The sequence below is a fragment of the Hypanus sabinus genome, chromosome 6 (genome assembly GCF_030144855.1).
Source record: "Hypanus sabinus isolate sHypSab1 chromosome 6, sHypSab1.hap1, whole genome shotgun sequence".
Classification (NCBI taxonomy): domain Eukaryota; kingdom Metazoa; phylum Chordata; class Chondrichthyes; order Myliobatiformes; family Dasyatidae; genus Hypanus; species Hypanus sabinus.
In genome coordinates, this window is record NC_082711.1 from 77,186,371 (window position 1) to 77,209,429 (window position 23,059).

General features: G+C 40.5%; 1 protein-coding gene across 1 annotated transcript in view; it reads right to left on the minus strand.

Annotated features, from left to right (window-relative positions):
- Positions 1-23,059, minus strand: part of LOC132395594 (polycystin-1-like protein 1) — a 237,974-nt gene that overhangs the window by 86,663 nt on the left and 128,252 nt on the right. Inside the window, exons 33-38 of the mRNA XM_059972420.1 lie at positions 9,742-9,798; positions 8,637-8,846; positions 6,630-6,872; positions 4,649-4,762; positions 2,352-2,500; positions 1,944-2,044 (exon numbers count right to left, since the gene is read on the minus strand). Of these exons, the coding sequence (XP_059828403.1) occupies positions 1,944-2,044; positions 2,352-2,500; positions 4,649-4,762; positions 6,630-6,872; positions 8,637-8,846; positions 9,742-9,798 (874 nt within the window). The remainder of the gene's footprint in view (positions 1-1,943; positions 2,045-2,351; positions 2,501-4,648; positions 4,763-6,629; positions 6,873-8,636; positions 8,847-9,741; positions 9,799-23,059) is intronic.

Genomic DNA, 23,059 nt, shown 5'->3' on the forward strand with positions numbered 1-23,059 from the left:
ACATTGGTACCCATGTATACTTATTGCATCAATCACTCCTTTACTGGTGTGCTGCACCAACCTGCAGCTTACTTAGACCACTGATTTCAATGTCACTATGTACTTCAGAATGTTACAAACCTTTGGGCAAGAATCTAATAAAATAAAAACATTAAATATTGTTTGTTAAACGAACATTTGCCAAAATTTTCAATAATGCAGAAATATGTTTATTTCATTCTGTTCTCTTTTAGAAGGCATAAAGTTCCTCTTTTTAAGTGCTTGCTCAGGATGGGAATGACTCCCTTCCAGTCCAGTTCTGTGTGTTTCTAGATGATTAATGAACTAATATGGTCCCACAGACTCTATCACAGATGAAGTAGGAGGTGCTTGATGGAGTCAGAGTCATAGAGCAATAAAGCATGGACTCAGCCCTTATCTCAATGAGTCCATGTAGTCTGTGGTATCTACTCAGAAAGTCTCTTTTTCCAGAGTGTACTCCTCTAAGCAATGCCCCAACACCCCTCCCCCACCCCCAGGTAACTAAACAAGTGCATCTTTAATTATACTATTCTACCTGCCTCTGGCTGCTCATTTCATATACTCGCCACCATCTGCATCAAAATATTGGCCCTCAGATCCCTTTTAATTTTTTACCCTCTCACCCTAACTCTATTCCCCCTAATTTTGGTCTCCCACCTCCCATTACTATCCACCTTATTTCTGCCTCTCATAATTTTAAACATTTCTATAAGGTTGCTCCTCATTCTCCTATGTTCAATGAAATGAAAACCTAGCATGGCTGACCTTTCCCTATAACTTACCCACTAGTCCAAGCAACATCCTCAAAATCATTTCAGCAATTTTTCCATTTTAACCACATTTTTCCCCTAACAGGGCCACCAAAACTGTACACAAGTGCAACCTTGCCAATGACTTGTACAACTGCAACATAATGCTCCAATTCCAATACTCAGTGCTCTGATTGATAAAGACCAACATGCTAAACGCCCTTTCTTCACCATCCTGGCTACCTGTGATGCCACTTTCAACAAAAAATGCATTTGTTCTCCGAAGTTCCTCTGTTTTATTACACTTCCCAGTGTCCTAACATTCATTGTACAAGTCCTACACTGGTTTGCTATGGTAAGTGCAAGGTCCCCTGGTTTCCAGGCTTCTGTAGGACTGTAGAAAAGAACTCAAGTTTAACTTTCACAGATGCCCCATTCATTGACTTGCGTTGATTGCAAGATGAGGTGGAATTGATAACATCCTTGAAGATTCTCCCTTCTAGAAGTACACTTTGGAATAATGTGTCAGTTTCAGGCATCTGCTGTCAGGCCTCCAAATTATGTAGTACGCCTGCATAGCTGGCTGAGTATAATTAGAACACCGATGGTGGAGGTGTTGGCTGAGTGGAGGATACAGATGGTTTCTTTATCCTGATGATAAATTTGGAGGATTCCATGCAAACACTGTTGCTGGCAACCTTCTGGTGATTTGAGTCCCTTTCCCTGAAAGTTACAGATACCAGTCAACCATGAAATCAATGCTGGAAAGGATATCCATGGCTTTGACATCTATTAAAAGGCAGAGCCAAGTTCAACATAATGAGTACTGTGTATGTTTGCAAGCATTCAGTGCCAAAACATACATGATAATAACTTACAAGTTATCCAGCAGCTCTTTTGTAGCAATACCACCAAAGTAAACTTTATAAATTTCACTCCAAACAGTGAACAAGATAAAATCTCTCTTGGATTGCCAAGATAATTCCTGTCTAAATTAAGCATACTTTATTATTTGGTTGAGTCGAAGAAAAGGAGTTAAGATGACACGAAAGTTATTATACAGATCTCATACATTTCATTTTAAATTCCTGACTACCTACATCCCTTTAGCTTGATTTAAATTCTTAAAATATCAAACATTAAAGTATAAAAATTTAAGAATGAGTGACAAACCCAAGAGTGATGTTGCAGGAATAAACAATTGGATTGCATCTCCATTCCAGTGGTGGACTTGTTTTAAGTTATATTTACTTGGAGTTGGCTCTTTATTTGATCTGGAGAAACATATAAAGTATTAGCTTCAAAAATAAAAGTAAAATAGTAACTTGTATGAAGAATAACTGCTGACAACAAACATTATAATCTACCCTGCATTAAGAGAAAATGACAGCAGCCACATGAAAACAGCTTCACCTCCAAGTTTTTTTTAAGCCATAAGCCAAGCTGATTCACTGTTTCTATATTGTCCCTCGGCAACCATTCTGAAAGTTTACAACAAGAAACACTGAACATCTTCAGCAGCAAATTCAACTCCCAAGAGTATGGGGATGCCTATATACAAAGGTGTAAACTGTTTCATACCTCACTAGAAGCATGACAGGAAACACCTCCTGGTTATGCCTGATGAAATTCACTCTAATCTGCAAAGCCTGCTGTAGGTTGGCTGGTGTCACTGGCAAGATATGAACATTCATATGGGTTCGATGGAGGACATGCACATTGAACCGTTCCTGGTACAAAACAGGAAAGAAGTCAGCAGTTTTATCTGAAACAGCAGATTGCTTTGAGAAATGCTCCAACGGGCATACTGATAGCCAATTGCACATATATTCAATAAAATTGAATCACTGTTGCTCAACTTCCTTTACTATTTGTAAGGAACAAACAGAAGATATCACTTTCAAAATCAAAGTCACGTTTATTGTCAGGAGTACAAGTACATGTTAGCACAGGTGCAACGAAAAACTTACCTGCAGCAGCATCACAGGTACATGGCATTGCATAAGCAGCATTTACAAAAAACACAATTTGTACATAATATTTACAAGAACAAACACAATTAGAACAAGATATATATATTTTAGTGCAAAGGTAGTTCAATCCATGACCCATGCTAATTAACTGATCTTGGATGTATCATGATATATATATATATATATCTCCAATGGAGCAGTGTGGTGGTATGCTGGCTAATGTAACAAATTACAGTGCCAGCAAGCCAGACTCAATTCTGCCACTGTCCACGAGGAGTTTGTATGTTCTCCCTGTGACCATGCGTGCTTCCTCCAGGTGCTCCATTTTCCTCCCACATCCCAGAGACAGGTTAATTGGGTGTAAGTGGATAGTGCGGTCCCATTGAGTCAAAAGGGGTTGTCACTGTGCTGTATCTCAAAATAAAGTCAAACAAATAAATAATTGGTTTAATGTTTTTGAGTTAAGATTTCATGTGATTGCTGATATCCCATTCGGCACCAATTTCATTTGGGATATCAGCAATCCCATGGGAGATCACTGGTGATTAAAAAACAGGACTTCTGACCTCTTGTAGAGTTTATTCATAGTTATTCAACCCAATTCAAGTTTCAGGCTATGTGTGAACTTGTACGTTCAAGCAAGGCAACACCTGAACAAGTGATAATATTGGCAAGAAATAAAAACTGTCCTCAATTAATTTCTCTGGTCTATTGACTGAAGAGCTCTCAGCATTTCACTGCAGCCAACAGATTGGAAAGTCGAAAATTACAAGGCATTTATCCAGTAAGAAGCTCAGCATTGTTTGACAAAACAGTAACATTGAAATTATTGAGGGTTAATTAATTTACTGAGAGAAAGGAAAGTCATTACAGGTAATGGCTTACATGGTAAAACAGACTCCCACTGTACAAGCTCTCAAGGCATCTGGTAACTGGACTGTGCATCAGAGAAGACAATGGAGGCAGAACATTAACAATATTTAAGAGATATCAGGATACTATCTGAGTGAACAATATACCGGGGGGGAGGGGGGTGGTATGGAATTAATGCAGGAAAGTGGGATTAATATAGAAAGACATGTTGGTTGGTAAAAGCATGACGGGCCAAAGGGCCTGTTTTTATGCTGTACAACTTTGTAAATCTAAGTTTAAAATGGCAGTTTACTTATTGTACCAGAAAGTTGCCATACACTTGATGTACCACTTCATTTCCAAAGTCAAGAATTTTCAGGAGAGGACTGAAACAAAATAACCAAAAATATAATAGAAGAGGCAAGAATAAAAGTGTTAAAATATTGAATACTCAGAAATCTGACAAGGATTTCTAAGTCAGCGATTTAGAAACCTAAATTGGTCATACACTGATGTTGGATCTAAATCCTGGATCTCCTTACCCACCATCCCTATGGGTATACGTTACCTTCACCTCGAGGACTGCAATGGTTCAAGAAAGAAATTGACCATAACCTTCTCAAGGGTAATTATGTATCTGGGAAATGGACTTGCTAGCAGTTCTCAGATCCTAAAGGTGATTATTAAAAAAAGATTGAAGGAAGCAAGTTCTTCCAGGGTTTACCAGTTGGAAAGCACTGGAATTCCAAACCACACATTGTCAAAAATGTGAATTTGGTACTTATCGTCACATGTACTGAGATGCTGAGAAGAAGACTGTTTTGCATGCCATCCAGACAGATCACGCCATACAGGTAATACAAAGGAAACAAATACAATAGCAGAATACAGAATATAGTGTTACCGAGAAAGCACAGCTGAGGTAGACAAATAAAGGGCAAGGCCTACGATTAAGTAAGCTGAGCGATCAAGAGTTCAACTGCATCATACAAGAGGACCATTTAAGAGTCTTATATTTCTAACATTACTTGACCTCAATGTGCTAAAACTTACATTTGAGTCCTTCCTTTCAAACTCAATTAGAACAGGTGTTCTGAGGCTTTTAACTTCAAGTTTTCTTCTGTTAGTGCAATTATACAGCGTGAGGTCAGCGACATCACCATTAATCTACAAGAAAAAGTATAACAACACCTACTCAACAAAATGGATAAGCAGCTTTAATTAATTGCATTTATTTACATAGTAATTTATGAAGTATGTTATGTGGACTTGGAGCTATTCATAATTAAATTCTGTGATAAACAGGGTAGTGAATGCCTTCTTCTCGCTACAACTCCATATATAATTTAGTTGACCCAGTGGACAATGCTTTACAGATAAAGTCCACAAATTCTGTGAATAGAGCAAAAGATTTTACCGATATAGAAAAAAAGAAATTGTGGCTATATTCAGGGAGAACAAGCACACTATCCTTACTGAACTCAGTATGATGGTAAATACAATCTTCTGTTACCATCACATGGTAGGCTTATTCAGAAAGTCAGAAGGCATGGGATCCAGGGAAGTTTGGCCAGGTGGATTCAGTATTGGCTTGCCTGCAGAAGGCAGAGGGTTGTGGTGGAGGGAGTACATTCAGATTGGAGGGTTGTGACTAGTGGTGTCCCACAAGGATTGGTTCTGGGACCTCTACCTTTTGTGATTTTTATTAATGACCTGGATGTGGGGGTAGAAGGGTGGGTTGGCAAGTTTGCAGATGACACAAAGGTTGGTAGTGTTGTAGATAGTGTAGAGGATTGTCGAAGATTGCAGAGAGACATTGATAAGATGCAGAAGTGGGCTGAGAAATGGCAGATGGAGTTCAACCCAGAGAGGTGTGAGGTGGTACACTTTGGAAGGACAAACTCCAAGGCAGAGTACAAAGTAAATGGCAGGATACTTGGCAGTGTGGAGGAGCAGAGAGATCTGGGGGTACATGTCCACAGATCCCTGAAAGTTGCCTCACAGGTAGATAGGGTAGTTAAGAAAGCTTATGGGGTGTTAGGTTTCATAAGTCGAGGGATCGAGTGTAAGAGTCGCGATGTAATGATGCAGCTGTATAAAACTCTAGTTAGGCCACACTTAGAGTACTGTGTCCAGTTCTGGTCGCCTCACTATAGGAAGGATGTGGAAGCATTGGAAAGGGTACAGAGGAGATTTACCAGGATGCTGCCTGGTTTAGAGTATGGATTATGATCAGAGATTAAGGGGGCTAGGGCTTTACTCTTTGGAGAGAAGGAAGATGAGAGGAGACATGATTGAGGTGTATAAGATATTAAGAGGAATAGACAGTGAGCAGCCAGCGCCTCTTCCCCAGAGCACCACTGCTCAGTACAAGAGGACATGACTTTAAGGTAAGGGGAGGGAAGTTCAAGGGGGATATCAGAGGAAGGTTTTTCACTCAGAGAGTGGTTGGTGCGTGGAACGTACTGCCTGAGTCAGTGGTGGAGGCAGATACACTAGTGAAGTTTAAGAGATTGATAGACGGGTATATGGAGGAATTTAAGGTGGGGGGGTTATAGGGAGGCAGGATTTGAGGGTCGGTATAACATTGTGGGCCGAAGGGCCTGTAATGTGCTGTACTATTCTATGTTCTATCAAAGCTATTTTCTTCTGAAAAAGTACAAAATGTTAGTGATGTTTAACAAAGTACTTTATTTATTGCAAAGCATTCCATTACCTATACCTAATAACTTGGAAACTATATCCAAGTTATTAAAATGCAATTTGTAACATCTTTTCTCTTAATTTAGCCCTCATACCCTTAAAAGCTTTCTAATGAGGTCAAATTAAGTTTCTGTTTAGTCAAAGTGATCACTTTATCCTTCCTCAGTGGTGACGCAGAACATCTGAGAGTTCATCATGACTGGTTCATCCAAGATTTTGTACAGTTGCATTGTCTGAAACAACTTCTCATGAATCTTATCAATATTCAAAATTTAACCTTTATAGAAGTACACAACACTCACGCACCAAAGTACCTCTGTTGCTGACTAACCTCCATTGGAGATTTTCCCCAGATGTATGGATTTTTTTTGAAGCTGATCAAGTGGCTGATGATACAACTATTACTTTCACCAGTTCCTGCAGTAATCTTTTTATCCAAAAATTCAGGAAGGAAAAATTTGGCAGTATGCGTGCTTTGCACTGTGTTCAGAAAACCATGATTTTGATAAGTCTGGAGCTCCATTAAATTGGTGTTCACATAAAACTGTGATTGATTGCTGATTTGCACATATTGCTGAAAGAGATGAATTTTAAGAGACATTCTTTCATTCTAGAGTTGAATTATTTTGTTCAGTTTAAAATACAGTACATACAAGCTTTGCTAGAAACTTTGCAAAAAATGACAGCTGCTTTATAATTATTTCAGTTGCCTAGAAAATGTATGTGCCAAGATCCCAGCCAACAACCCAGTTTCAGTGGTGCTGGGAATCTTTACCTCAACAAGAGATATTAGGATAATGGGAAATAACATTTATTTGTTCGGAAGTGTAGCTTAAAACCTGGGACAATCGATCTTGACCTTTTGACAGCTATCCAGCGATGTTGGAAACTGGCTTTAGTTGTTAATCTAAAACATACATATAATTACAGTTTTTAACCAATATATCTTTTAAGAGGTAACTCCATCTCTACTGTGTCTACTGGTGACATGCTTCCAGGTGTTTGATCTCGATTCTCCATGTGTACAAGACATGGAGTCACTGGGCACAAAATGAGACAAAAATAACATTGACGTGGAAATTAACACAGCTTGCAAGGCACATGCCTTAACAGAAGTATTTCCAAGTCAAGTGATGGACATTTCCTCTTGGTGGAATTTTCATAGTATTCCCTCCACTCAACTGAGTCTGCTGATTACTGACTTCAACCCTAATCATAGCATCCAAAATGCTGTTGCCCATTCCTGATTCCACCTTTTACCCAAGTCCAGGGCTCCACATGGCAGTTCTTTGCTCTTCTCCCATCTTCTCCTCCAGTTTTCTGTAGATCACCCCCAATCAAAATGTTCTTTGGTATACTCCCTTTGCTGCCAGCCCATTTTGGCTTTATTCCATTATTTATTATTCCTGGATTCATTTAATTTAATTTCAAAAGAATTAAATATAACAAGCAAGCCTAAATTAAACAGAAGAATAATATAGCAAAATACAATGGAATAAAATAGCTACATAAATAGTTTATTTGAAAGGCAAACACGAGGAAATCTGCAGATGCTGCAAATTCAAGCAACACACACAAAGTGCTGGTGGAACACAGCTGGCCAGGCAGCATCGATAGGGAGAAGCACTGTGGACCTTTAGAGCTGAGACCCTTCGTCAGGACGTTGAAATGTCGACAGCGCTTCTCCCTATAGATGCTGCCTGGCCTGCTGTGTTCCACCAGCACTTTGTGTGTGTTGCATAAATAGTTTATGAATGGAGCAGTAACGAATATTTAGTGCTAGTTTTAAAAAGTGAGTAGGGCCTGTCAGAACTTTTTGTAAAGACTGAGATCACATACGCAGTCCTTTGTGGAGTTTAAGCGCCAGATTTAAAAAGCAAGCTAGGCCTGTCAGAACTTTCTGAGGAGATTTAGGTTGCTTGGGTTAATAGGCACTTGTTAAGAATATAAAGAAGCTAGGTTCAAGTGTAGCAGCCATTGTGGGAGTGGTCATTGTCAGAGTGTTGTTGTATTCCATGTTCTATGTTCCTGCAACAGATATAGCTGCAATACTTCATAAAGGCCTTTGTGGGGGTGTGTGGAGGGCAACTAGAATAACCATGCATTCACTTGTCACTATAAGAAATAACAAGATATGTGTTATCATGAAAATACCTTATAGAGTGTGAATTATTTCATAAATTTTGTAAGATCAGATAATTAGTAGGAGCGCAGGGAACCATATTCAGGAATACTTTTGTAGCAACTTTTAATATTCCTGCTTAAAAAATAAAGTTTGTAGAATATATAGAATTATAGAAGATTATGTCATAGAAAAATGCCAGTAGTCATTTCTTACCAATAAAAGCTCAGTTGTCACTTCCAGACCATTAAATAATAGGTTCCTTGAATTTATTGTGCCATTGTCAGACACTCCCATTACATCAGCAACTAGACAGACTATTTTCTTCACTAATTCTCCATGCAGTCTGAATGCCCCAGATTCTTTAAAAAGTTTAATCATCTCTTTAACTTTTTTTGTTATAGTCAGAGCACTTTCTGAAGTGACCTATCATGAGTAAATCAAACAGAAACACATTTAACTAAAGAGCAAATAGTTCCCACATCATATTTGACAGCACTTTAAGATAATATCACTTGTATTACACATGGGGCGGTCAATGCTTTGATTTGGTGATAAATAACTTTTGACTATTTTATAAATAATTGATGATGCAAAGGAATAATATTTAATAGACAACCTGTGCACTAGACCCATGCAATGCATAGCAGTTTACTCTGATTAAGATTCCAGTCAGACTGTTCATGGTAACTTATTTTTTATTTTTTACTCTTTCTACTTTTTTTCTAATATTTATGTCTGTGCACTTGTAACACTACTGTGACACTGTAATTTCCTTTAGGATCAATAAAGTATCTATCTATCTATCATTAATAGTTACCACAGGGCACAGTAAGCATTAACTGCAAAATAAGCATTTACAAGACAGCTTTCTCAGCTGATAAACGCTATCATTGGATCTGGTCTGTGATTGACCCAAATTATAGGTTTAGACCCTGCAGCATGATAAGCTAATTTCAGCTCACAAAATCAAAGGATATTGGCATATTAGAAGAGGACTGGTGCTGGCTCCAACCTAGATTCTCCAACTGCAGTGTACATTTGTCTCAGTTGACAATGGTCGATTCCATTGCTCATCAATAGTCATTAAATGAGCAGCGCTAGCAAGCATCAGGAAAAGGAAGAGTTTTCATTAAATGCTTTTGAAAACAATATTAGAAGAATCAACTGATAATATATTCTACAAGTTAATCACTATAAGGAAAGCCAATTGCTACTGTAATTCAAAGCTCTCAAAGCACCACCTCAGAAAAATCAGGAGACAAGCATTTCTCTTTTGATTTAAAAAAATAAATTCAGCTTGTTTACAGAGTTTCTTTACCTCACTGGTTATGTTAATAAGATCTTGCAATGCAGTTACTGTTCCCATCAGTTCCCTCTGTAACAAACAATAATAATCAAGCTTGCAGAAAGGTTTTTACAGAAAACCAAAACTCAATTGTTATCCATGGCAACAGCTAACAGCTAATCACTCTGTTTTTACAGGATCAAATAATTAACAGAACCCAACAGTTAACTTTTTAACAGCTTAACTTTTTTTGAAGAAAATCCTTAATTTTATTTATCTTCCAGACTTGTTTTACTCATTATAAAATCTTAAGGAAAGTTATCAGAAGTAGGCATGCGGTTCCTTGTAAATACAAGATACTCGGCAGATGCCAGAAACACATCCAAAGCATTGGAGGAACTCAGCAGGTCAGGCAGCAATCTATGGAGAGGTAATGGTGACTGTTTATTCATTTCCGTAGATGCTGAGTTCCTCCAGCACTTTGTGTGTGCTGCATGTGGTTCCTTGTGTTTGCTTTGTTGTTCATCAAGATGTTGGCTGATACTTACCCCAGCACCTTTCACCTGCACTGAACCATATCACCCACATTTCCCAGTTACTTAGACTGCACGGTCTTCACACCACCAGCATCTGGCATTCTTTAACACTTCCACCAGCTACCATGTGATCCCATCACAGCCTCAACTTCCCCTCCCCACACTTTGCACTTTCTACAAGGACCATTCGAATCATGACTCTGGACTGCACATCCCTTCCAGTCCATTCTACACTCACCCCCAGTGTCCTAACGACATGCTTCTTTCCTCTCCTTCACTCACACTAGCTGCACATTATTGACACTATTCTCCAACTGAATCTCTTCCCCTTACTGTTCCTATTGGTGCACTCCACCTTCATGTTCCACCTCCCTTTCCTATCAGTTTCCATCATCTGCAGCAATTTGTGCCTCCACCTATCACCTCCTGGCCTCTGGTCTTATTATCATTTCCCACCTTTTTCTCTACATTTTTACTTCACCTCCAGTTCAAGAGCCAGGAGGCAATGTTGCAGCTCTATAAAAGCCTGGTTTACCACACTTGGAATATTATGCTCAGTTCTGGTCACCTCGTTATAACAGTGATGTGGAAGCTTTAAAGAGGGTTCAGAGGAGATTTACTAGAATGCTGCCTGGTTTAAAGAGCATGACTGATGAGGAAGGGTTGAGAGAGTAGAGCTTTACTTCTTGGAGTAAAGGAGGGTGAGATGACTCGATAGAGGTGTGCATGATGATAAAAGGCATAGACTGCATGGACACCCAGAGGTTTTATTCCAGGGTGACAATAAGCTAATAAAAAGGGGCAAAATTTTAAGGTGATTGTGAGCTGAGGAGATTGTACTATGCAGTCATGTCCTATGTACGATGTTCTTTATACTTGCTGTCTCCCCCTATCTTTCTGTCCAGAAAAAGAGTCTTGACCTGAAAAGTTGACTGTTCATTTCCCTTCACAGAAGCTACCGGACCCGTGAGGTTCTCCAGCAGTTTGTTTTCAGCTTCAGATTTCAACACCTGCAGTCTCTTGTGTATCTCTTGAGTGCCTTTTAAACCAATCAATTTCTGTTTTAAATATATTCATTGAAGTATCTTTCACAGCCTTTTGGGCTGAGAATTCCACATTCCCTACATACTGTGTAAAGAAATATCTCCTGTTTGCATCTACAGTCGGCCCTCCTTATCCACGGATTCCGCATGCGCAAATTCAACCAACCGCAAATCGCGAAAACCCAGAAGTGCTCTTTCAGCACTTGTTGTTCAAGCATGTACAGACTTTTTTTCTTGACATTATTCCCTAAACAATGCAGTATAACAACCATTTTACATAGCATTTACATTGTATTAGGTATTATAAGTAATCTAGAGATGATTTAAAGTATACCGGAGGATGTGCATGGGTTATCATGCATTGGGATCGAAAAAATCGTAAGTTCTCTTATTAAGTAAGTCGGAACAGATACATCCGGTATTATTTAGCATCAGTTAGTCAAACGTTTGTATTAGTATATAATATATATTTTACCTTTAAAGCATATAAAACACTTAAGAACGTATGTTTCAGCGCCGGGCTTGGGAACTGAAGTTCTCGGGACTCGGGACAGATCGCTCCCTTGTGCGCTCTCCACCGTGCCAGGGTGATGTGGAGGATCAAAAACTCAAAACCCCAAAACCCAATAATTAAACCACTGCGTTGCTTAGTAATAATTGTAGCTTTCATCAGGGCAGGGCCTTTCGCACTTTATCCTTTAAAATTGTTCCGATCGTTGACCGACTGCAGCCTAATGCTTTTCCAATGACCGATGGTGTTTCACCTCTTTCTGATCACTTTATTATTTTCACTTTATTTTCGATCGTGATCATGATTATTTTTGTGAACAGAAACACTGCACATTCAGAGCTCTGGCACCGGGTCCTGACGTCCACCGCACTGAGACAGGTTAAATAAGTCTGGGGTTCCGCTGGGTCCTAAGGTCCACCGGATTGAAACAGGTTGCATAAGGGACTTCAGCATCCATGAATTTTGGTATCCGCGGGGAGTCCCGGAACCAATCTCCCGCGGATAAGGAGGGCTGACTGTATAAATAAATTACTATCATTATCAAACATTCCAGGCCAGGAAAAGAACATCTTTTTTCAATTGTCTAGTAGTGATAAAAGTTTATATATCAATGGAAAGAAAAGAACCTGACTTCACACAGTACCTTACAAGTTATCCTTATGTTGCTCAAAATTGTCTCAAGACACTTCCAAGAGCATTATCAACTTCAGTTACAAAAGATAACATTGAAGTAGATGACCAAATGGTAATCAGATAAGGGAGGTTTTCTTAAAACTAAAAAAGGGCAGAGAGTCGGAGCAGCAAATTCAAGGTATACATCTGGGGCCATGGCTGCCAATATATAACACCATAACACCATAAGGTATAGAAGCAGAATTAGGCCATTTGGCCCATCAAGTCTGTTCCACCATTTCATCATGGCTGATCCAATTTTCCACTCAGCCCCAATCTCCTACTTTTTCCTGGTATTCCTTCATGCTCTGACCAATCAAGAATCTATCAACATCTGCATTAAATATACATAAAGAAATGGCCTCCACAGCTGCCTGTGGCAAAGAATTCCACAGATTCATCAATTCATACATCTCTGGCTAAAGAAATTCCTCCTCATCTCCATTCTAAAAGGATGCCTTCTATTTTGCAGATGTGTCCTCTGGTCTTACACTCTCCCACCACAGGAAACACCCTCTCCACATCGTGGGTGTCAAGATCTCTGAGGATCTAACTTCATCTCTACATATCGATGTAGTTATAAGGCGGCAAGACAGCGGCTGTATTTCATTTGGCATTTGAAGAGATTTGGCAGGTCAACAAATACAGTCAAAAACTTCTATAGTTGTACCATGGAGAGCATTGTAACAGGCTGCATCACTGTCTGGTGCGGGGAAGGGGTCTACTGCACAAGACTGAAAGAAGCTGCAGAGGGTTGTAAATCTAGTCAGTTCAATCCTGAGCACTAGCCTACACAGTATCTAGGACATCTTCCGGGAGCGGTGTCTCAGAAAGGCAGCTTCCATTATTAAGGACCTCCAGCACCCAGGGATGCCCTTTTCTCACTGTTACCATCAAGTAGGGGGTACAGAAGCCTGAAGGCACACACTCAGCGATTCAGGAACAGCTTCTTCCCCTCTGCCACCTGATTCCTAAATGGACATTGAACCCTTGGACACTAACTCACAGTATTTCAGTTTTACTGCATGTTTTTTTTAAAATCTATTCAATATATGTAATTAATTTACTTGTTTATTTTATTATTTTAAGTTTATTTGTTATTATTATTATTATTATTATTATTATGTTTTCACTTCCATAATATGCATTGCATTGAACTTCCTCTGCTAAGTTAACAAAATTTCATGTCACATGCTGGTGAAAATAAACCTGATTCTAATTCTCTGTCAAGGCCTTACATCATACAATAGGTTTCAGTTAGGTTACCCCTCATTCTTCTGAATTCTAGTCACCGCAGACCCAGAGCCATCAAACACTCTTCATATGACAAGCCATTCAATCATGGAATCATTTCCTTGAAACTCCTTTGAACCCTCTCCAGGTTCAGCACATCTTTTCTAAGATAAGGGGCCCAAAACTGCTCACATTACTCCAGGTGAGGCCTCACCAGTGCTTTATAAAGTTTCAACATTATATCCTTGATGTTATACGCTAGTCCTCTTGAAATGAATGCTAACATTGCATTTGCCTTCCTCACCACAGTCTCAACCTGCAAATGAACCTTCAGGGAATCCTGCACAAGGACTCCCAAGTCCCTTTGCACCTCAGTTTTTTGTATTTTCTCTCCATTTAGAAAATAGTCAACCCTTTCATTTCTATTACCAAATTGCATGACCATACATTTCCTGATAATGTATTCCATCTGCCATTTCTTTGTCCATTTTCCTAAGTCCTTCTGTAGCCTGTCTACTTCCTCAAAACTACTTGCCCCTTCCACCTATCTTCTAATTGTCTGCAAGCTTTGCAACAAAGCCATCAATTCCATTATCCAAATCATTGATATATAACATAAGAAGAATTAGTTCCAACACAGACCACTGTGGAACACCATGAGTCACTGGCAGCCAACCAGAAAAGGCTCCCTTTATTATCACTCTCTGCCTCCTGCTGATTAGCCAATGCTAGAATCTTTCCTGTAATACCATGGGCTCGTAGCTTGTTAAGTAGCCTCATGTGTGGTACCTTGTCAAAGGCCTTCTGAAAATCCAAGTACACAATATCAACTGGTTCCCCTTTCTCTATCCTGCTTGTTAATGCCACAAAGAACTCTAACAGATTTGTCCGACAAGATTTTCCCTCGAAGAAACAATGCTGCCTAAAGCCTATTTTATCATATGCCTCCAAGTACCCCGAGACCTTATCCTTATTAATCAACTTCAACATCTTCCCAACCACTGAGGTCAGACTAACAGGCCTATAGTTTTCATTCTTCTGCCTCCCTCCCTTCTTGAAAAGTGGAATGACATTTGCATTTTTCCAGTCCACCTGAACCATTTCAGAATTTAGTGATTCTTGAAAGATCATTACTAATGCCTCTACATTTTCTTCAGCCACCACTTTCAGAACTCTGGGGTGTACATCACCTGATCCAGGTGACTTTCTTACCTTCATACCTTTGTTCCCCAAGAAGCTTCTCTCTAATAATGATAACCATTTCATGACCAGACACCTGGAATTTCCACCATTACTGCTAGTGTCTTCCAGAGTGAAGACTGGTACAAAATACTTACTCAGCTCGTCTGGCATTTCCTTGCCCCCATTACTACCTCTCCAACTGTGTTTTCCAGCGGTCCGATATCCGCTCTTGCTTGTCTTTCACACTTTATGTATCTCAAAAACTGTTTTGTATTTTCTTTAATATTATTGGCCAACTTACTTTTGTGTTCTATTTTTACCTTCTTAATAACTCTTCTAGTTGCCATCTGTTGGCTTTTAAAAGTTCCCAATCCTCTAACTTTCCTCTAATTTTTGCTCTATTATATATCCTCTATTTGGTCTTTACGTTAGCTTTTACTTCTTTTGATGACCACGTTTGTGTCATTTTCCTTCTTCCTCTTTGGGATGTATATATCCTGTGCCTTCCAGATTGCTCCCAGACATTCCAGCTCTGCTGTCATCCCTGTCAGTGTTCTTTTCTAATCAATTCTGGCCAACTCCTCTCTCGTGCCTCTGTAATTCCATTTACTCCATTGCAATACTGATGTATCTGACTTTAGCTTCTCCTTCTCAAATTTCTTGGTGAAGTCAATCATATTATGAGCGCTTCCCCCAAAGGGTTCTTTTAGCTTAATCTCTCTAATCAATTCTGGTTCATTGCAGACCACTCAATCCAGAATAGCTGATCCCCTAGTGGGCTCAACCATGAACTGCTCTAAGAAGCCATCTCATAGGCACTCTACAAAATACCCCTCCTGGAATCCAGCACTAACCTGACCTTCCCAATCTACCCGCATATTGAAATTCCCCATGACTATTGTAAAATTGCCCTTTGGGCATGCATTTTCTATCTCTCATTGTAAATTGTAAACCACATCATTACTACCGTTTGGGGGCTGTGTACAACTCCCATCAGGGACTTTTTACCCTTGCAGTTCCTTAGCTCTATCCACAAAGATTCAACACCTTCCGACCCTATGTCTCCCCTTTCTGATGATTTGATTTCTTTTTTTTACCAACAGAATAACACTACCCCTCTGCCTTCCTGCCTGTCCTTTCAATACAATGTGTATTCTTGGGCATTAAGTTCCCACCTATAATCTTCTTTCAGCCATGATTCAGTGATGCCTACAACATCATACCTGCCAATCTGCAGCAGTGCTACATCTATATTATTCCGTATATTACATGCATTCAAATCTAACACCTTCAGTCCTGTATTCACCCTTTTCGATTTTGTCTGCCTTTTACATTGCAACTCATCCTATTGACTGCAATTTTGCCTGATCAACAGCGTCTTTGCCTCTGTTTGTAAACCAGCTACCCCATCTTCAGCACTAACATCCACCTTTTCTGTAACACTTGCATTCAAATATACAGAACAATCAAAATCAGTGTTGTACCAGAATCTAAGTCTAGAAGGGATGACAGAAATGGAGAAATATGAGCTTACTGCAGAACTGAGAAAATAAAGATAAAAATTATAGAATCCAACTTGTTGCTCTTTCAGAAGTTACTGTAAATCAGCAGGTGCAGAGATGAAGGGTAAAATTTAGACATTCGCAGAGTTTTAGTTTACAAATGGAGAATACAGATAGTCTGTACAATGATAAATGTACAATGTTCAGGGGATACATGGATTTCTGCATAGGTACATTCCAATGAGACAGGGAAGTTATGGTAAAGTACAGGAACCATGGTGTACAAAGACTGTAATAAATTGAGTCAAGAAGAAAAGAAAAGCTTACAAAAGGTTCAGAGAGCTAGGTAATGTTAAAGATCTAGAAGATTATAAGGTTAACAGGAAGGAGCTTACAAAGGAAATTAGGAGAGCCAGAAAGGGCCACGAGAAGGCCTTGGCAGGCAGGATTAAGGAAACCTCAAGGCATTCTACAAGTATGTGAGGAGAAGGAGGATAAGACTTGAAGGAATAGGACCTATCAAGTGTGACAGTGGGAAAGTGTGTATGGAACCAGAGGAAATGGCAGAGGTACTTAAAGAATACTTCAGTATTCACTATGGAAAAAAGATCTTGGTGATTGTAGTGATGACTTGCAGCAGACTGAAAAGCTTGAGCATGTAGATATTAAGAAAGAGGAAGTGCTGGAGCTTTTGGAAAGCATCAAGTTGGACAAAGCACCAGGACCAGATGAGATGTGCCCCAGGCTATTATGGGAGGTGAGGGAGGAGATTGCTGAGCCTCTGGCGATGACCTTTGCATCATCAATGGGGACAGGAAAGGTTCTGGAGGATGGGAGGGTTGCGGATATTGTTCCTTTATTCAAGAAAGGGAGTAGAGATAACCCAGGAAATTATAGACCAGTGAGTCTTAGCTCAGTGGTTGGCAAGATGATGGAGAAGATCCTGAGAGGCAGAATATTTTGAACATTTGGAGAGGTATAATATGATTAGGAATAGTCAGCATGGCTTTGTCAAAAGCAGTTAGGTCATACCTTACGAGCCTGATTGAATTTTTTGAGAATGCGATTAAACACATTGATGAAGGAAGAGCAGTAGATGTAGTGTATATGGATTTCAGCAAGGCATTTGATAACGTACCTCATGCAAGGCTTATTGAGAAAGTAAGGAGACATGGGATCCAAGGGGACATTGCTTTGTGGATCCAGAACTGGCTTGCCCACAGAAGGCAAAGAGTGGTTGTAGACAGGTCATATTCTGCATGGAGATCAGTGACCAGTGGTGTGCCTCAGGGATCTGTTCTGGGACCCTTACTCTTAGTGATTTTTATACATGACCTGGATAAGGAAGTGGAAGGATGGGTTAGTGAGGTTACTGATGACACAAAGGTTGGAGGTGTTGTGGATAGTGTGGAGGGCTGTCAGAGGTTACAGCTGGACATTGATAGGATGCAAAACTGGATGAGAAGTGGCAGGTGGAGTTCAACCCAGATAAGTGTGAGGTAGTTCATTTTGGTAGGTGGAATATGATGGCAGAATATAGTATTAATGGTAAGACTCTTGGCTGTGTGGAGGATCAGAGGGATCTTGGGGTCTGAGTCCAAAGGATGCTCAAAGCAGCTGCGCAGGTTGACTCTGTGATTAAGAAGGCATATGTATTGGCCTTCATCAATCGTGGAATTGAATTTAGGAGCCTAGAGGTAATGTTGCAGCTATATAGGACCCTGGTCAGACCCCACTTGGAGTACTGTGCTCAGTTCTGGTCGCCTCACTACAGGAAGCCATAGAAAGGGTGCAGAGGAGATTTACAAGGTTGTTGCCTGGATTGGGGAGCATGCCTTATGAGAATAGGTTGAGTGAACTTGGCCTTTTCTCCTTGGAGCGACGGACGATGAGAGGTGACCTGATAGGGGGATTGATCGTGTGGATAGTCAGAGGCTTTTTCCCAGGGCTGAAATGGTTGCCACAAGAGGACACAGGTTTAAGGTGCTGGGGAATAGGTACAGAGGAGATGTCAGAGGTACGTTTTTTACTCAGAATGGTGAGTGCGTGGAATGGGCTGCTGGCAACGGTGGTGGAGGTGGATACAATAGGGTCTTTTAAGAGACTTTTGGATAGGTACATGGAGCTTAGAAAAATAGAGGGTTATGGGTAAGCCTAGTAATTTCTAAGGTAGGCACATGTTCGGCACAACTTTGTGGGCCGAAGGGCCTGTATTGTGCTGTAGGTTTTCTATGTTCTATGATAAAATTAAGAGAGATCAAAGGCAGCGACAAGGGATTGGGGTTGGGCAACTTTAAGGATGTGTAAGTATGAAATCTCAATGAAATATTCCTCAGAGTCAAAATTATTATCACTTATATATGTCGGTGGAGATAACAGAGAGGAGACATGATAAAGGTATACAAAAATTATGAGAAGTATAGATAGAGTAAATGGAAGCAGGCTTTTTCCACTGAGGTTGGATAGGACTACAACTAGAGGTCATGGATTAAGGGTGAAAGGTGAAGAGTTTCAGGCATACGTGAGGGGAAACTTCTTCACTCAGAGGGCCGTGAGAGTATGGAATGATCTGCCAGCAGAGGTGGTGCATGCAAGCTCAATTTCAATACTTAAGTGAAGTTTGAATAGGTATGGAGGGCCACTCTATGGTCCTGGTGCAGGTTGGTGGGAGTAGGCAGTTTACAGTGGATCCTGGTTGATCAAGGCAGCCACTTATTTGGGAGCGCTCTTAAAGAACCAAAGCAAATTAAACAAACCAAGAAAATAGCCAGGGTTCCCTTCATTTATTTGGGAAACTATGCCCCTAAGATAGGACATGAGGCTGTTGCTGAACAGTTCCTAACTAGCATCAGTCATTCGCACTTGTGTGGCCATTAGATACCACACTGTGCTCAAAGTGAACAGTTTTTAAAACAGTTTTTAAGTTGTATGTGATTTTTGTCACTGATAGCTAGCAAGTAATAAACAGGCAAGAAATAAACAGTAAGTAATAAACAGTAAGGCAATTCAGAACTGTTATGCTCACTGCAGTTTCAAGCATTTAGGCTTGGAGATGCTAGAAATGGCCAGGAGTGAAAATGAAACAATTTCACTACTTTACTAAGGCAGGAATTATAGAGAATTTGAGAGTATCGACAATCATCTTGAACGTTCCAATTAAAATGAAGATTTGGAGGATGCAATTGGTGAAAGCATTGTTTGAAGGCAGTGCACTAGGGTGCTTGTGCTGATTTTGTTCATTTACAGTCAATCAAATTAATCAAATTAATTCCTCTGTCGATAACTATTGGGAACTAATACAGTTTTATAGTTCCATAGTTGTTTTGGAAGTGCTCCAATTATTTTGTATTTCATTTAAATACATTTTGTTCAATTTGTTCCTCAGTTAAATTGTATTTTGTCTTTTTTATATTGATTTCAATACTTCTATGAAACTTCACTAAATTGGGGCAGCTGCTTAATTGGGCTAAAATGCACTGGTCTCATTGTATTACAGAAACCAATGCAAATAAACTGTGTGAAAGAGGAATTGCAAGGTAGTGTTCATGGGTTCAGAAATCTGATCGCAGAAGAGAAGAAACTGTTCCTAAAATGTTAAATGTGGGTCTTAAGGCTCCTAGTAGCAATGAAAAAACTACATATCCCAGATGTTGACTGTCTTTAAAGATGGATGTCACCTTCGTGAGATCACTCCTTTTGAAAATGTTCCTGATAGTGGGGAGGGCTGTGCTTGTGATGGAACTGACTGAGTCTACAACCCTCCGCAGCTTCACTTGATCCTGTGCATTGGATCCTCCATATCAGGCTGTGATGTAACCAGTCAGAATGTTCTCCACTGTACATTGATAGATATTTGATCGACTTTGGTGTCCAATTCTCCTCAAACTCCTAAATGAAGTATAGCTGCTGGCATGCCTTCTACATGATTGCTTCAATCTAATAGGCCTAAGTTAGATCCTCTGAGGATTTTGACCAGGAACTTGAAGATGCCACCATTTTCATCTCAATCCCCTCAAATCCCCTCTATCACACACTGATGTGTGTGTTCCCAACTTCTCTTTCCTGATATCCACACCCAATTCCTCGGTCTTCATGATGTTAAGTGATTGGAAACAAAGCTGTCCAGAATAAAACACATTTGCGCTTCTAGTAACCTATGTCAGGATTAATACTTTGTTAATCACACTTTTTCTAGCAAACAACCATCGCAAGTAAAAGTCTGTAACTTCCCTTTGGACTTGGAAGCAATTTGAAACAAAGTGAGGCGAGGCAGTGGAAAACACGGAAGACCTGAGGTTCAGTCAACTGAAGTGCTGTGCGGAATCAGAATGGTTGGACACAGGCAGAATCGAGGCAGCAGGGGCCAGGCCCCAGAGCGTATCAAGGTGACAGAACCCGATGACTGTACTCGATTAAAGCAAAAGCGACAGGCCAGATGGAAAATGTCAGGGTGTCAAGGCCCGAGGCAAGGGTTCAGAATCAGGTTTATTATCACCGGAATATGTTGTGAAATTTGTCGACTTTGCGGCAGCAGTTCAATGCAATACATAATAACACAGAAAAAAAACTGAATTACAGCAAATATAGGTTGAGGCGAAGTCATGATGGTGTTAAATTGTGACTCCTTCACATTCATCTTTGGAAACTGCTTAATTTCTACTTTCAATGTCTCTCCTTTTCCCTTTCAGGTAGATGGGGTTCTGTTGAAGACCGTGACCTGGAGTTAAACTCAGATTTTGGTTCTTTGCAGTGGTGGGACCCACTCCTGGGGGCTCATGACCAGCCACTTATCAATAACCCCCTAGAAGACAAGCGAGGTTCTGTTTCATGGTACTGGGGAACAGGCTGATTCTGACCGGGAGCTGCCGAATGAATGGAACATCGGGAACAGCAGATCAGCGGTCGAAGGCCGTGTACTCGACAATCTCTCTTGTTCAATTGTTCCATTTAATATCAGAGCAATGTCTACAATACACATCCTGAAATTCTTTTTCTTCGCGAACATCCGAAAAACAGAGGAATGCCCAGAAGAAAGAATGGCAGTAAAATCATTAGAGCTGCAAAGCCTGCCCATGCACAAGCAGCAACAAAGGAGCAACCCTCCCCCACCTGTACCAACTTTCGCAAAAAGCCATCAGCACCCTCCACCCACCAAGCATATAATAGCAAAGCCCCCAACAAAGACGATGGTCTGCGGCACAACAAAAACTAATCGATCACCCAGCAACGGCTCTGTCTACAGGGAAAAAGAGGTGTCTCCTTTCACAGCGAGAGGGAAGACATCATAAAACAACTCGCTGATTTACAGTGTTAAAATTCTGGCTCCCCCCCCCCCCCCCGAGTTCCTTGCTGAAACAGGAGTTAATTCTATTGGACACTGATATAATTGTTGCCCTTTTGAAGCAGGTGGGAACTTCCACTGTAGCAATGAGAGATTGAACCAAACTGTTGGTTGGCACAGGTTTTCAGAGCCCTACCAGGTACTCCATTGGGGCCTGATGCCTTGCGAGGGTTCACCCTCTTGAAAGACAGCCCGACATCGGCTTCTGAGACAGAGATCACAGGAACAGGGATCTGCATAACTGTAGTTTTATTCTCCCTTATAAAGCAAGCATTAAAGGCATTGAGCTTGTCTGGAGGTGTTAGATTTCACTGTAGGAAGTAACAGCCTGCAAACTCTGCCAGAATTGATGTACATCTGATTTTACCTCAGATATTGCCTCATTCGAAATTGTTTGTTAGCTCTTGAAATAGGCCTCCACCAGTTATCCTTGTTTTCCTTCTCTGCACCTGGGTTGCCAGACTTCAATGCCACAGATCGAGCCCTCAGCAGACTATGTATGAATCTACCGGTACATCCACGGCTTTTGATTTGGGTACGTAGAGCATGTTTTCATAGATACACACTCATCCACACAGGTTTTAATGAAGACAGTGACGTCCTCATTCATACTTGAAGATGAATCCCTGAATACAGTCCAGTCCACCGATTCAAAGCAGTCCTGTAGGCGCTCCTGTGTCTCCCTTGTCCTTACTTTCTTGGTCCTCACTACTGATGCTGCAGTCTTCAGTCTCTGCCGATACTCAGGGAGTAGAGGTACAGTCAGGTGATCAGACTTCACAAAGTGTGGGTGAGGGATTGCATGGTAAGCAATCTTGATGCTGGTGTAACAGTGATCTAGTGTGTTGGCTCCTCTGGTACTACAAATGATTTGTTGATAATAATTATTTAGAGACTTTTTTAAGCTGGCTTGGCTAAAATCCCCCAAAATGATTTGGAAGACATCAGGATGTGCTGTTTCATGCCTGTTCGCTCAGTTTATCTAGAGCCTGTTTGACACTGGTCTGAGGTGGGATGTACACTGCTACCAAAATAATCCCTGAAACCTCTTGCGGCAGATAAAATGGACAACATTTGACTGTGAGATGTTCCAGGTCAGGTGAACAGGACTGGGTCAGAACTGCCACATTTGTACACCACAAAGAGTTGATTATGATGCATACTCGACCTCCTCTGTCTTTAAAAGCTCAGCAGTCCTATCTTGGCAGTGTATTGTAAAACTATCAATCTGAATCGCTGCACCTGGAATGGACGCAGTTAACCAGGATTCCATGAAACAAAAAGCACAACTGATCCTAATGTCCCTCTGGAACAGCACTCTTACTCTGAGA